General features: G+C 25.9%; 7 protein-coding genes across 7 annotated transcripts; 4 read left to right on the forward strand and 3 right to left on the reverse strand.

Moving 5' to 3' along the window:
• Positions 1 to 45: 45 nt before the first annotated feature.
• PNEG_00058 (tubulin gamma chain) lies at positions 46 to 1,875 on the forward strand (the record flags this gene model as incomplete). The annotated part of the gene is made up of 11 exons (XM_007873722.1): positions 46 to 94; positions 145 to 311; positions 364 to 546; positions 598 to 804; positions 851 to 937; positions 986 to 1,141; positions 1,184 to 1,330; positions 1,371 to 1,532; positions 1,580 to 1,695; positions 1,753 to 1,771; positions 1,813 to 1,875. The coding sequence occupies 11 exons, from the start codon at positions 46 to 48 to the stop codon at positions 1,873 to 1,875; spliced, it is 1,356 nt and encodes a 451-aa protein (XP_007871913.1).
• Positions 244 to 3,143, reverse strand: PNEG_00059 (hypothetical protein; the record flags this gene model as incomplete). The annotated part of the gene is made up of 5 exons (XM_007873724.1): positions 244 to 2,171; positions 2,215 to 2,407; positions 2,451 to 2,545; positions 2,588 to 2,775; positions 2,826 to 3,143. The coding sequence occupies 5 exons, from the start codon at positions 3,141 to 3,143 to the stop codon at positions 1,964 to 1,966; spliced, it is 1,002 nt and encodes a 333-aa protein (XP_007871915.1). The 3' UTR covers positions 244 to 1,963.
• Positions 3,144 to 3,625: 482 nt separating this feature from the next.
• On the forward strand, positions 3,626 to 4,553 carry PNEG_00060 (GTP cyclohydrolase II; the record flags this gene model as incomplete). Its single annotated transcript, XM_007873725.1, has 3 exons — positions 3,626 to 4,119; positions 4,164 to 4,443; positions 4,489 to 4,553. The coding sequence occupies 3 exons, from the start codon at positions 3,626 to 3,628 to the stop codon at positions 4,522 to 4,524; spliced, it is 810 nt and encodes a 269-aa protein (XP_007871916.1). The 3' UTR covers positions 4,525 to 4,553.
• A 535-nt stretch (positions 4,554 to 5,088) lies between these two features.
• On the reverse strand, positions 5,089 to 5,505 carry PNEG_00061 (hypothetical protein; the record flags this gene model as incomplete). Its single annotated transcript, XM_007873726.1, has 4 exons — positions 5,089 to 5,186; positions 5,233 to 5,256; positions 5,313 to 5,397; positions 5,458 to 5,505. 4 exons carry the CDS (start codon positions 5,503 to 5,505, stop codon positions 5,089 to 5,091), a joined length of 255 nt encoding a protein of 84 aa, XP_007871917.1.
• A 202-nt stretch (positions 5,506 to 5,707) lies between these two features.
• PNEG_00062 (hypothetical protein) lies at positions 5,708 to 6,720 on the forward strand (the record flags this gene model as incomplete). Its single annotated transcript, XM_007873727.1, has 4 exons — positions 5,708 to 5,870; positions 5,913 to 6,285; positions 6,330 to 6,441; positions 6,487 to 6,720. 4 exons carry the CDS (start codon positions 5,708 to 5,710, stop codon positions 6,670 to 6,672), a joined length of 834 nt encoding a protein of 277 aa, XP_007871918.1. The 3' UTR covers positions 6,673 to 6,720.
• PNEG_00063 (hypothetical protein) lies at positions 6,718 to 7,798 on the reverse strand (the record flags this gene model as incomplete). The annotated part of the gene is made up of 4 exons (XM_007873728.1): positions 6,718 to 7,374; positions 7,418 to 7,496; positions 7,535 to 7,582; positions 7,629 to 7,798. 4 exons carry the CDS (start codon positions 7,796 to 7,798, stop codon positions 6,718 to 6,720), a joined length of 954 nt encoding a protein of 317 aa, XP_007871919.1.
• Positions 7,799 to 7,914: 116 nt separating this feature from the next.
• PNEG_00064 (hypothetical protein) lies at positions 7,915 to 9,817 on the forward strand (the record flags this gene model as incomplete). The annotated part of the gene is made up of 11 exons (XM_007873729.1): positions 7,915 to 8,121; positions 8,168 to 8,272; positions 8,313 to 8,645; positions 8,689 to 8,833; positions 8,881 to 8,984; positions 9,030 to 9,102; positions 9,152 to 9,226; positions 9,269 to 9,359; positions 9,403 to 9,487; positions 9,536 to 9,580; positions 9,671 to 9,817. 11 exons carry the CDS (start codon positions 7,915 to 7,917, stop codon positions 9,815 to 9,817), a joined length of 1,410 nt encoding a protein of 469 aa, XP_007871920.1.
• Positions 9,818 to 10,078: the final 261 nt, after the last annotated feature.

The raw sequence follows: 10,078 nt of genomic DNA on the forward strand, positions 1-10,078 counted from the left end.
TAAGAAGGTTTTTTTCCTTTGAAAGACTTTTTAAAATATCAAAGGATGCCTAGAGAAATTATTACAATTCAAGCTGGACAATGTGGAAATCAAAGTAAAAAAGCGTTTTATTATAGATTTAAGTTAACAATTAATTTTTTATAGTTGGATCTCAGTTTTGGCAACAATTATGTTTGGAACATGGTATTCGTGCAGATGGAAATCTTCAAGACTTTGCGAATGAAGGCGGAGATCGTAAAGATGTGTTTTTTTATCAATCAGATGATACTCGTTATGTTCCTCGTGCAATTCTTGTAGATTTAGAACCAAAGGTTATTTTTATATAAATTAAAAAGTTAAAAGAAAAATTGATAAGTATAAAAGGTTATAAATAGTATTCTTTCAGGCGCATTTTCAAAATTATATAATCCGGAAAATGTATATCTTTCAAAAGAAGGAGGAGGAGCAGGGAACAATTGGGCTACAGGATATTCTTCAGCAGAAAAGATTTTTGAAGACGTTATGGATATGATTGATAGAGAAGCAGATGGAAGTGATTCTCTAGAAGTTTGTTTTCTTGTTTTTTCTTTATAGAATTATTAAGTGTTTTTATATTAGGGATTTCAATTATTACATTCTATCGCTGGAGGTACAGGTTCAGGTCTTGGATCATTTTTATTAGAAAGATTAAATGATCGGTTTCCTAAGAAGCTTATTCAGACATATTCAGTTTTTCCAGTTAATCAACAAACATCAGATGTTGTTGTACAACCTTATAATAGCTTATTATCTATGAAACGTTTATCGCAAAATGCAGATTCAGTTGTAAAATCTTATTTTAAGAGATTATTCAACCTTCTTAATTGTTTAGGCAGTTTTAGATAATGCAGCTCTAATGAGAATTGTAGCAGATCGTTTACATGTGCAGCATGCGTCATTTTCTCAAACAAATCAACTTGTATATATTTATTAATTTATTGGTAGTGCAATAATTAATAGAAACTAGGTATCTACAGTGATGTCAGCTAGCACAGCAACTTTAAGATATCCAGGATATATGCATAATGATCTTGTGTCAATTATTGCATCTCTTATTCCTACTCCACGGTGTCACTTTCTCATGACATCATATACACCATTCATGGGTGATTATGTCGAACAAGTAATTATTTATAATTGTTATTTTTGTTTTATTGGTTTTTAGGCAAAAACCGTAAGAAAAACTACTGTTCTTGATGTTATGAGAAGATTACTTCAACCAAAAAACAGACACGTATCTGTAAATCCTAGCAAAAAGAGTTGTTTTATTTCTATTTTAAATATTATACAAGGAGAGGCAGATCCAACTGATGTATTTTTTTATCTATATTTTCTTTTCTAAATATAATAAGGTTCATAAATCCCTTTTAAGAATTAGAGAAAGAAAGCTTGCTACGTTTATACCCTGGGGACCAGCAAGTATTCAAGTGGCATTATCGAAGAAATCTCCATACATTCAAACTTCTCATAAAGTAAGCGGATTGATGTTAGCTAATCATACAAGCATTGCTTCTGTATCTTTTTTTCAATAATTATATTTGATTCTTTTTGACATGCTTAGTTATTCAAGCGTATCTTAGATCAATATGATCGTTTACGCAAAAGAAATGCATATATTGAGCAATATCGCAAAGAACCAATGTTTGAAGATGGTCTTGAAGAATTTGATGATTCTAGGTAAGCCATCTAAAATACAAAATAATATTTGTCATCCAATATACTGATGTTATTTAGACAAGTAGTAAAAGATTTGGTAAAAAATTCAAATTTCAGTATGTTTCTAATTTTATTTAGATAAATGAATATGAAGCTTGTGAAAATGCAGATTATTTAAATTTTGATGGAAATAATGATTGACTTGTCTTTATAAATTTCTGAAATATTTTAAAGATTTTTCATGATATAAAATGTAAATTAAGAAAATTTACAATTTAATATCGATATATCAAGCTAGGTCTTCGACATCTATAATTTTATATTTATTTATTATATTCTCTAGATTTGAAGTATTATTCATATTTTCTGTATCCTTTTCATATAGATTTTTAGATAAAATATTTTTTTCTTTTATTGAGCTTGGACACAAATTTTGAGAACTTAGTGTACATTGTGAACATTTTCTCCCACGTGGTAAACATATAGTTTGTCCAAAACTAAAAAATAGTCAATTTTAAATTATTTTTAAATTTAATATACCCAACAAATAAATGATTAATTTCTTTCCAATATTTTTTTGGCAACCATGATTCAAGCTTTAATCGTGTTTGTTCCGGGGTCTTTGTATTTACCCATCCGAGCAAATTTGATATTCTATGTACATGAACATCTACACCAATCCCTTCAGTTTTATTCCAAGCAGAAGAAAGACAAAGATGTGCCATTTTAAGACCTAAAAAATTTTAGAACTAATATAGTAAAAAATTCGGTTTTACCTACTCCAGGAAGAGCAACAAGATCTTCAATAGTTGATGGAATATCTCCATTATAATCTTTTTCAAGAATTTTAACAGTTTCTTTAATATATTTCCTAAGTAATATTAAAAATATTAATATATCTTTATAAAATTACGTTTTTCTATTGTGAAAACCAACAGGTCTAATATAATCATTAAGTAGATTTTCATCAACTTCTATTAAGCTTTTTAATGTTAATCCACCAGGAAGTTTTTGTTTTAATGTTTTCATTGCAATATAATTTGCTGTATCTTTTGTTTGACTTGAAAGCATAAGACTTATAAGAGTTTGTAAACGACTGGTCTAAAATAATAAGAAAAATTTTACATATAATTATAAATAAATATCTTAACATCAACATCTTTGTCTGCTGCTACATCACATCCCATAGTATCTACTGGAGCATTTGATGCAATTGTTTCCCTCATTTTCTTAATTTCATTATATACTACTTTCCAATATTTTGGTGAACTTTCTGATGTATTTTCATTATAATCAATTCTCGAATGTAATAATATATCTGTTTCTAATTTTTTCACCGCATCAGAACGTCCTTGTTCTTTCATCTTTTGTATACCATTTGGAAACCTATTTCTTGTATTCTTTCTTAAAAAATTGATTACTGTTTTTTTAGTTGTATTTTTTGAAGCGCAGTAAGATCTTTGAGTCATTAAAACTTACTTAATAGAAATAATTATCAATATTCCTAATAAATAATAATATCTTTTATCCTTAATTTAATATTTTAATTATAAAGGAATTGCTTTTTATAAATATATTTAAGATATTTATGCAATCCTTTTTTACTATTTTTTCTAATATTTAAAAACTTTTTTTAAGAAATAAAACAAAGTCCTTCCAAATAATCATTTATATATAAAAGTAAATGTCTAAATGACTTTAAATATATAACTCTCGAGATTAGATATTTTTTTAATATTTAAGACGTTGCGATCTTATATCTTAAGTAAATATTATAAGAAAAACAAATAAATGAGGGTAAATGTTAGAAATTTTTAAGGAGTTAACTTATTTTTTAGTTATAGATCTATATTTATTTTTAATATAGTTTTTTGAACAATTTTAAATAAGTGTATAAGACCTCTAAGTTTTAAGAAATATTTAAAAAAATACATGAATATTTTATAAAAAGATGTTATTTGAATCATTTCAAAAAGATAAGGATCTATCAGTCATTTTGCCTCAAGTTGAATGTATTGTTCGTGCAAGAATCCCTACGATATCAGGAACTGAACATTTTATTCATTTATATCATAATGATTTTGATAAAAAAGAACATCTTGCTATTGTATTTGGGAATAAGATTAAAAGTTCATCACTTTATCGTTCTAGAAATGGGGAAACAGAGACAGATAGGATGATACGTGGAGCGTATAATGGTAAACTATATCCTGGTAGAACATCTTCTAAAGAAAATTGTGCGGAAAGTAACAATTATTCATTATCAAGGGCACCTCTTGTTAGGATTCATTCGGAATGTTATACGGGTGAAATAGCATGGTCAGCAAGATGTGATTGTGGAGAGCAATTAGAAGAAGCAAGACGATTGATGACATTGGAGAATGATGGAGTCATTATTTACTTGCGTCAAGAGGGGAGAGGTATTGGATTAAAAGAAAAATTAAAGTACAGTGACTTAATATAAAAAATTATATTAATAAAAAGTTAAGGGCATATAATCTCCAGGATTTAGGAAATGATACAGTACAAGCTAATCTGTTTTTAAATCATCCAGCAGATGCACGTACATACGGGGTTGCTATTGCTATTCTTTTAGATTTAGGATTGAAGAACGTTAGATTATTAACCAATAATCCAGATAAAATAAGATCTATTGAAAAGCATCACCAAAAAATAAACGTTATAGAACGTATTCCAATGATTCCGAGGAACTGGACAGGTGAAAATAAAACTAGAATAGCAGAAAAAGATAAATATTTATCAACAAAGGTAGGAATGAAAAGTATATATTTTACGTGTTTCTTATTAATTAAGGTCGAAAAAATGGGCCATTTGTTAACAAAACCATAACATAGATATTAACAATATTGTTTCTAAAATCCGTATTTTTTAAAAATCATAAAAGTGTCATAAGATATATTTATAATATTATTAAAGCATATATTGAAAACACTTAAACTTTAAGTCATAAATACTAATAACTTTTTCAAATAATTCTATATAGATATTTAGATGGTATGCTATATTTCGTGAATATCATAAGAAATGACTTGAATATTATCAATTAATTAATAATTTATGGGTTTTAAGAATTTTTTAGTTCTAATAAAATCTCATGGAACATTTAAATTCTTCTATAAAATACAATAATTTTAATCTTTATAAAAAAATTGATATTTATGAATATTAAAAAAAGAAATAAAAGATTTTTAAATATATAATATTTATTTAGACTAATTTCATAATCCTATAAAATAATCTTTAAAATTTAATTTTCTTTTTTAAAAATACTAAAAATATTTACCTATTTTAAAAAACATAGAATATTGAATAAGCAATGATAACACTCTTTTGATAAGATTTTTATTCTTATAATATATAAAAAAGCCGATCAAAAATATAAATAATTATCATTTATTTATTCGATTTTTGAATTTGAAAACCAGGAATACTATATGGATTAAATTGTCTATCACAATCTGAATATGCTTTTCCAAGTCCAAATCCAAAGCCTATAAAAAATATCAAATATTTATATTTTCAAATAAAAGTTTATACCTAACATAGCCGGCCACATTTTTCCTAAATAATTAAATATATATTCATTTTTAAGAATATTTAAACATAAAGACGCTTACGTTTAAATAAACATACAGACGCAATAATTCCTGAACCCAAGCCTATTCCGGCATTGACTATTGCGTTCGATAAACAAAGATCCCACTATTAAAAATTGCCCTTTTTAACCACAAAAAAATATAATCAATTATAAATCATGCAAACCTTTTCACCGAAGATATCTTCACTATAACTTGTCTTTGTTTGTACCATTTAAAAATCAAAAATAAAAAATTTCCAAATTTAAACTTTTTATAGCTTTTTTTTTTGAAAAAAAAAGATTTATAGACTAAAAAACCATCAGAATTCTCGTTTCATACATAATTAAAGGCAAAATCTCTGAAAACTTCTCCTTTACTTAAATAACTCCCCTCCGCCTTTTTATGACGTTCGATACCTCGCTAACTTCAAAAATATGAATGTTTTAAAGCAAGGTCTCCAAGAGCTTAGAAATCTCTTTAACACTAAACAATATATAAAATGCAGTGAGCTACTAACAAGGCTTAAGATTGCACTTTCAGAGGAAAATTTACTTGTTCCTGGAGCTCATTTAGAGGTTAATGATATGATTCTTGCACGTATTTTAATATTTTTGTATTTATGAAATATTAAGATTTAAGGTGAAATTTTCGAAATCGGTGCGTATACATCTTTGCGTTTATCAGATACAGAGGCGTTTGTACGTTATACGTCACAACTTCAGCCATATTTCTCTAATCCATTGCTTTCAAAATTACCATTATCACAACACCAATCATTATTAACAGGGCTTTGGCTGTTAAATTTACTTGCTAAGAACTGTATTGCAGAGTTTTATACAAGTCTTGAGACCTTGCCTACAGATATGATTGAATATGACAAGTATATTTCATGGGTAATAAAACTTGAACAAAGTATTATGGAAGGATCATATGACCGAGTAAAAAAAATGTTGATACATTGCCCTTCTCCAGAGTATGAGATTTATGTTAATATGATTATGGATTTGGTTAGGTAGATTTATAAATATTATGAAAAAAAAAGATTTATAATTGTAGGAACGAAATAGCAAATTGTTTAGAAAAGGCATATACATCACTTCCTTTGCAAAATGCAGTTGGACTGTTGTTTCTATCAAATTTAAATGAAATTATAGAATTTTCTAATAAAGTATATTTTTAATTAAATTTAAGAATAATTTAAACGTTTTTATAGAAAGAATGGCTTATACAAAATGATAGAATTTATTTCCCGGATAAAGCGTCAGAATCTGTAGATGAAATGTTAATTGATGATCAAACAGGCTCTTTTAAATTTAATGGCATCAAATCAGAAACACCTAATTTAAATTTTGTTCAGCAAATACTTGGATACGCAGAAGAATTAGAACAAATTGTTTAATAATGTTTTTAAAAATATAAATCACTAATTTTATATTATCTATTTTCACCATAAACATATTTTTTTATCATAAAAACTACATGTTACAACTTCCTGTTCATTATACCAGTCTCCAGCATAAACTATACTTTCATGCTCCACAAATTCTTTATATACTCTTACTTTATATACATCATTTTCCAAGATATCTAAATCAAACAACTTTGCTCCTTCATACATTAAACAACCAAGAATCCTAAATTGATTTTCAGAATGCTGAACAAGTCTCCATGGACTGCTCATATTTTCTTTCCAGACATTTTTACTAAAATCACGAGAATCAAATAACCTAATATGATCATCAAATGATCCTGTAATCAACTTTTTGTCAAATGAAATAAAAGATATTACTCCTGCTTCATGACTTTTTGTATTTGTAAATAAAGGTTGCGCTGATGAACGAATATCCCAAATTTTAAAAGTACAATCATCAGAACCTGAAAATATAGCAGATGAATCAATATTATAACATGCTGTCCAACATTCTAATTCATGCGCTTTCCATTTTTGCAGTACTTGAAGTGAATTTAAATCAAAAATACACAAATCTCCCATAGATGTAGAAACTATGGCAGATTTTCTAATACTTGATATTGAAACAGACAAAATTAAAGTATTTGAATCAAAAATTTGTTTAAACCATATACACCTCAAAATAGGATTCTATCAATTAATTAAAACAAATAAAATAAAAAATCTGTATTACACAAGGACCCAATAACTCATAAATAGATATCCCTCCCGTAGAATTAGTAATAAGAAGTTTTTCTTGAGAATTTGAGATCCTAAAAAGTTAAAAATATTATTTAAATACTAATTTTACCATTTCATATCAAGTATTGCATCACATTCAAGATTTTGGATTAACTTTCTAATAAAAATTTAATTCATTCCTCAAAGTTATTTCTTCTTTTTACATTGTCTTTCCACTATAGTCAACCTCATAAAGAAATAAATGTCCCTTTCTTTTATTCTTTGTTTCTAAAAAATATGATCCTGCAACAAACAAATTTAAATAAATATGTGAAAAAAGAATTACATCAATTGGATATGGAGAATATTCTGTATATTTTGATTCCGCTATCATCTCTAAATATTTATATTTTTTAAATATTAACCAATAAGTCCTTTTAAAACCCAGAAGCTTCCAGATTTTCTATTGATCTTAAAAACCAAGGTGTTTAGAAAAAAAACAGGGTTAAAATGGAAGTATTTCCATGCGAAAAAGCCTTCTATAAGAATATCTTTGAAAAAAACACAAGTTTTGATGATAAATGGGAGGCAGGGAATGGATTTGAACCAAATAACTTATATTCTAAACACTCTGAAATATATCAAGACAATTGGTATCCTAAAATAAAGTATGAAGAAACAAAGATTAAGGAGCTTTCAGAATCTAATTCACCGATTGTATACTGGTCAAAATTCTTTATATTATGTGTTAATATTTTATTAGGCATTGACAGGGCGTATTGTAAATATTTATGAAATAAATAATCAAAAAAATATAGAAAATACTTTAATATTAATCTATATAAAGGATGAAACAGATGTTGTTGAGGTATTTGTAAGTTTAGAAGTTCTTTTCCTAAGAAAATCAGGTTAAATATTGGTTAAACAAAAGAAATGTTAAGGAAATTCATTATAATTTAAAAATTGATACATTATGTACAGCCTTTGTAACAAAAACATGTATAAAAAAGGAAGACATATCTAGATTTAAAAAAGCATCAACAGTTCCTTTTTATGTTATAGTTTCAGATGATAATGAAATAACGCATCTTTCAATTTTTAAAAATCAGGACAAAATCTATAAAAAACCATTAAAAATTCAGAAAGATTGCATAATACAGGACTTAATGTCATTGTCTACGTTTATTAATGGAGGATATATGGCTATTTCTAAACCAAAAGTATTAGTATCTATTAGAAAGGTAAAAATAAATATGATATGCTTTTAATTTTTTTAAAAATTAGATTGGAAATATAAGAAAGATAAATACAAAGAATGGCTATTCGGATATGATTGAATTGCGTGTTTTTGATGATACATATGATGCCGTCTTAATTTTATGGGGAAATAATGCAAAATCTGCTGAGTTATGGACGCCTTTTGATACAAGTATAATATTAATTTAAGTAATTGATAACTTACTTATTATTAAAAAGTACTCCTTCTCACTGATGTTTCTTTATCATTTCGTTGTGAAAAGGCGTATCTTACTTTCCAGAAATATTCAATAGTTGAAGTTAATCCAGATATGGATATAGAGGTTAGAGTCTAGTTTTTTATAAATTATTCATTAACCTTAAATTAGTGGCTTCGAAAATATTCTACTGATATAAGTAATAAAGTATCAGATATGCATAAATTATCTCTTGAAGATAGAAGTAAGTATTAAATAGATTATTTCTCTCTATTGCATTAAATTAATTATAGTTATAAGTACATCACCTACTATGGCAACATATACTCTTGCTGAGATTGATACCATGATTCGTTTAAATCCAAAAGGTATTTTAATATTAATTTTTAAATAAATTTTGATTTATTCAGAACCTATCATTGGTTTCATTAATGTTCTTATTGTTAAGACTGCTAAGCTTTCAACACTTCGCTCTTCTAATAAAATTTTTGTTGGAAAATGGTATAAACAATTTATAATAATCGCCTTTATAATATTTAATTAGCTGTGACAAAGTTATTAATGCTTTAGATAACAATGTTAAATGTTCTATCTGTCACCAAAAAATAAAGCTATTCAATGATTCGTTCGTATGAATATATTTTTATAAGAACATTAAAATTCTCAAATATATATAGATCATCGGGCTTTTAGATGAATCAGCTCAGCTTTTATATCCTATGGTTTCTTCTACTGCTTTAATTCAATTGCTTGAAAATTACAAGGAACTTTTTACGCATTATTTTTTTTTTAAAAAAAACTAATGTTTATAGTTAAATCTTTATAATTCCAGTAATTCTGAACTTGATGATTTTTCAGACACGATTCTTTATTCTAGAATATTGTTTCTCTTTGGAATTGAAAGAAATGATGATATTTGGAAGGTTAATTTAATAAAAATAGTAGATAATATAAAATAGTATTTGGTATTTTAAATTATCTTTAAAGTTTGCATTTTTATTTAAATTGTTCTAATATTTATGATTAAAAACATCTAGTAGAAAAAACAATAAAGTGAGAATCTTTATTTTTTATTATTGTATAATTTGATATTTTAAAATTCAAAATTTATAAATTTATATTTAAAAAATATAATTAATATAAAATTAACTTAATTTTTATATAATATAAATATTATAATTTTATTGATATTTTAACTTAATATTTTTAAACCTTAATTT

The sequence above is a fragment of the Pneumocystis murina genome (genome assembly GCF_000349005.2).
Source record: "Pneumocystis murina B123 chromosome Unknown supercont1.5, whole genome shotgun sequence".
In the NCBI taxonomy this organism is placed as follows: domain Eukaryota; kingdom Fungi; phylum Ascomycota; class Pneumocystomycetes; order Pneumocystales; family Pneumocystaceae; genus Pneumocystis; species Pneumocystis murina.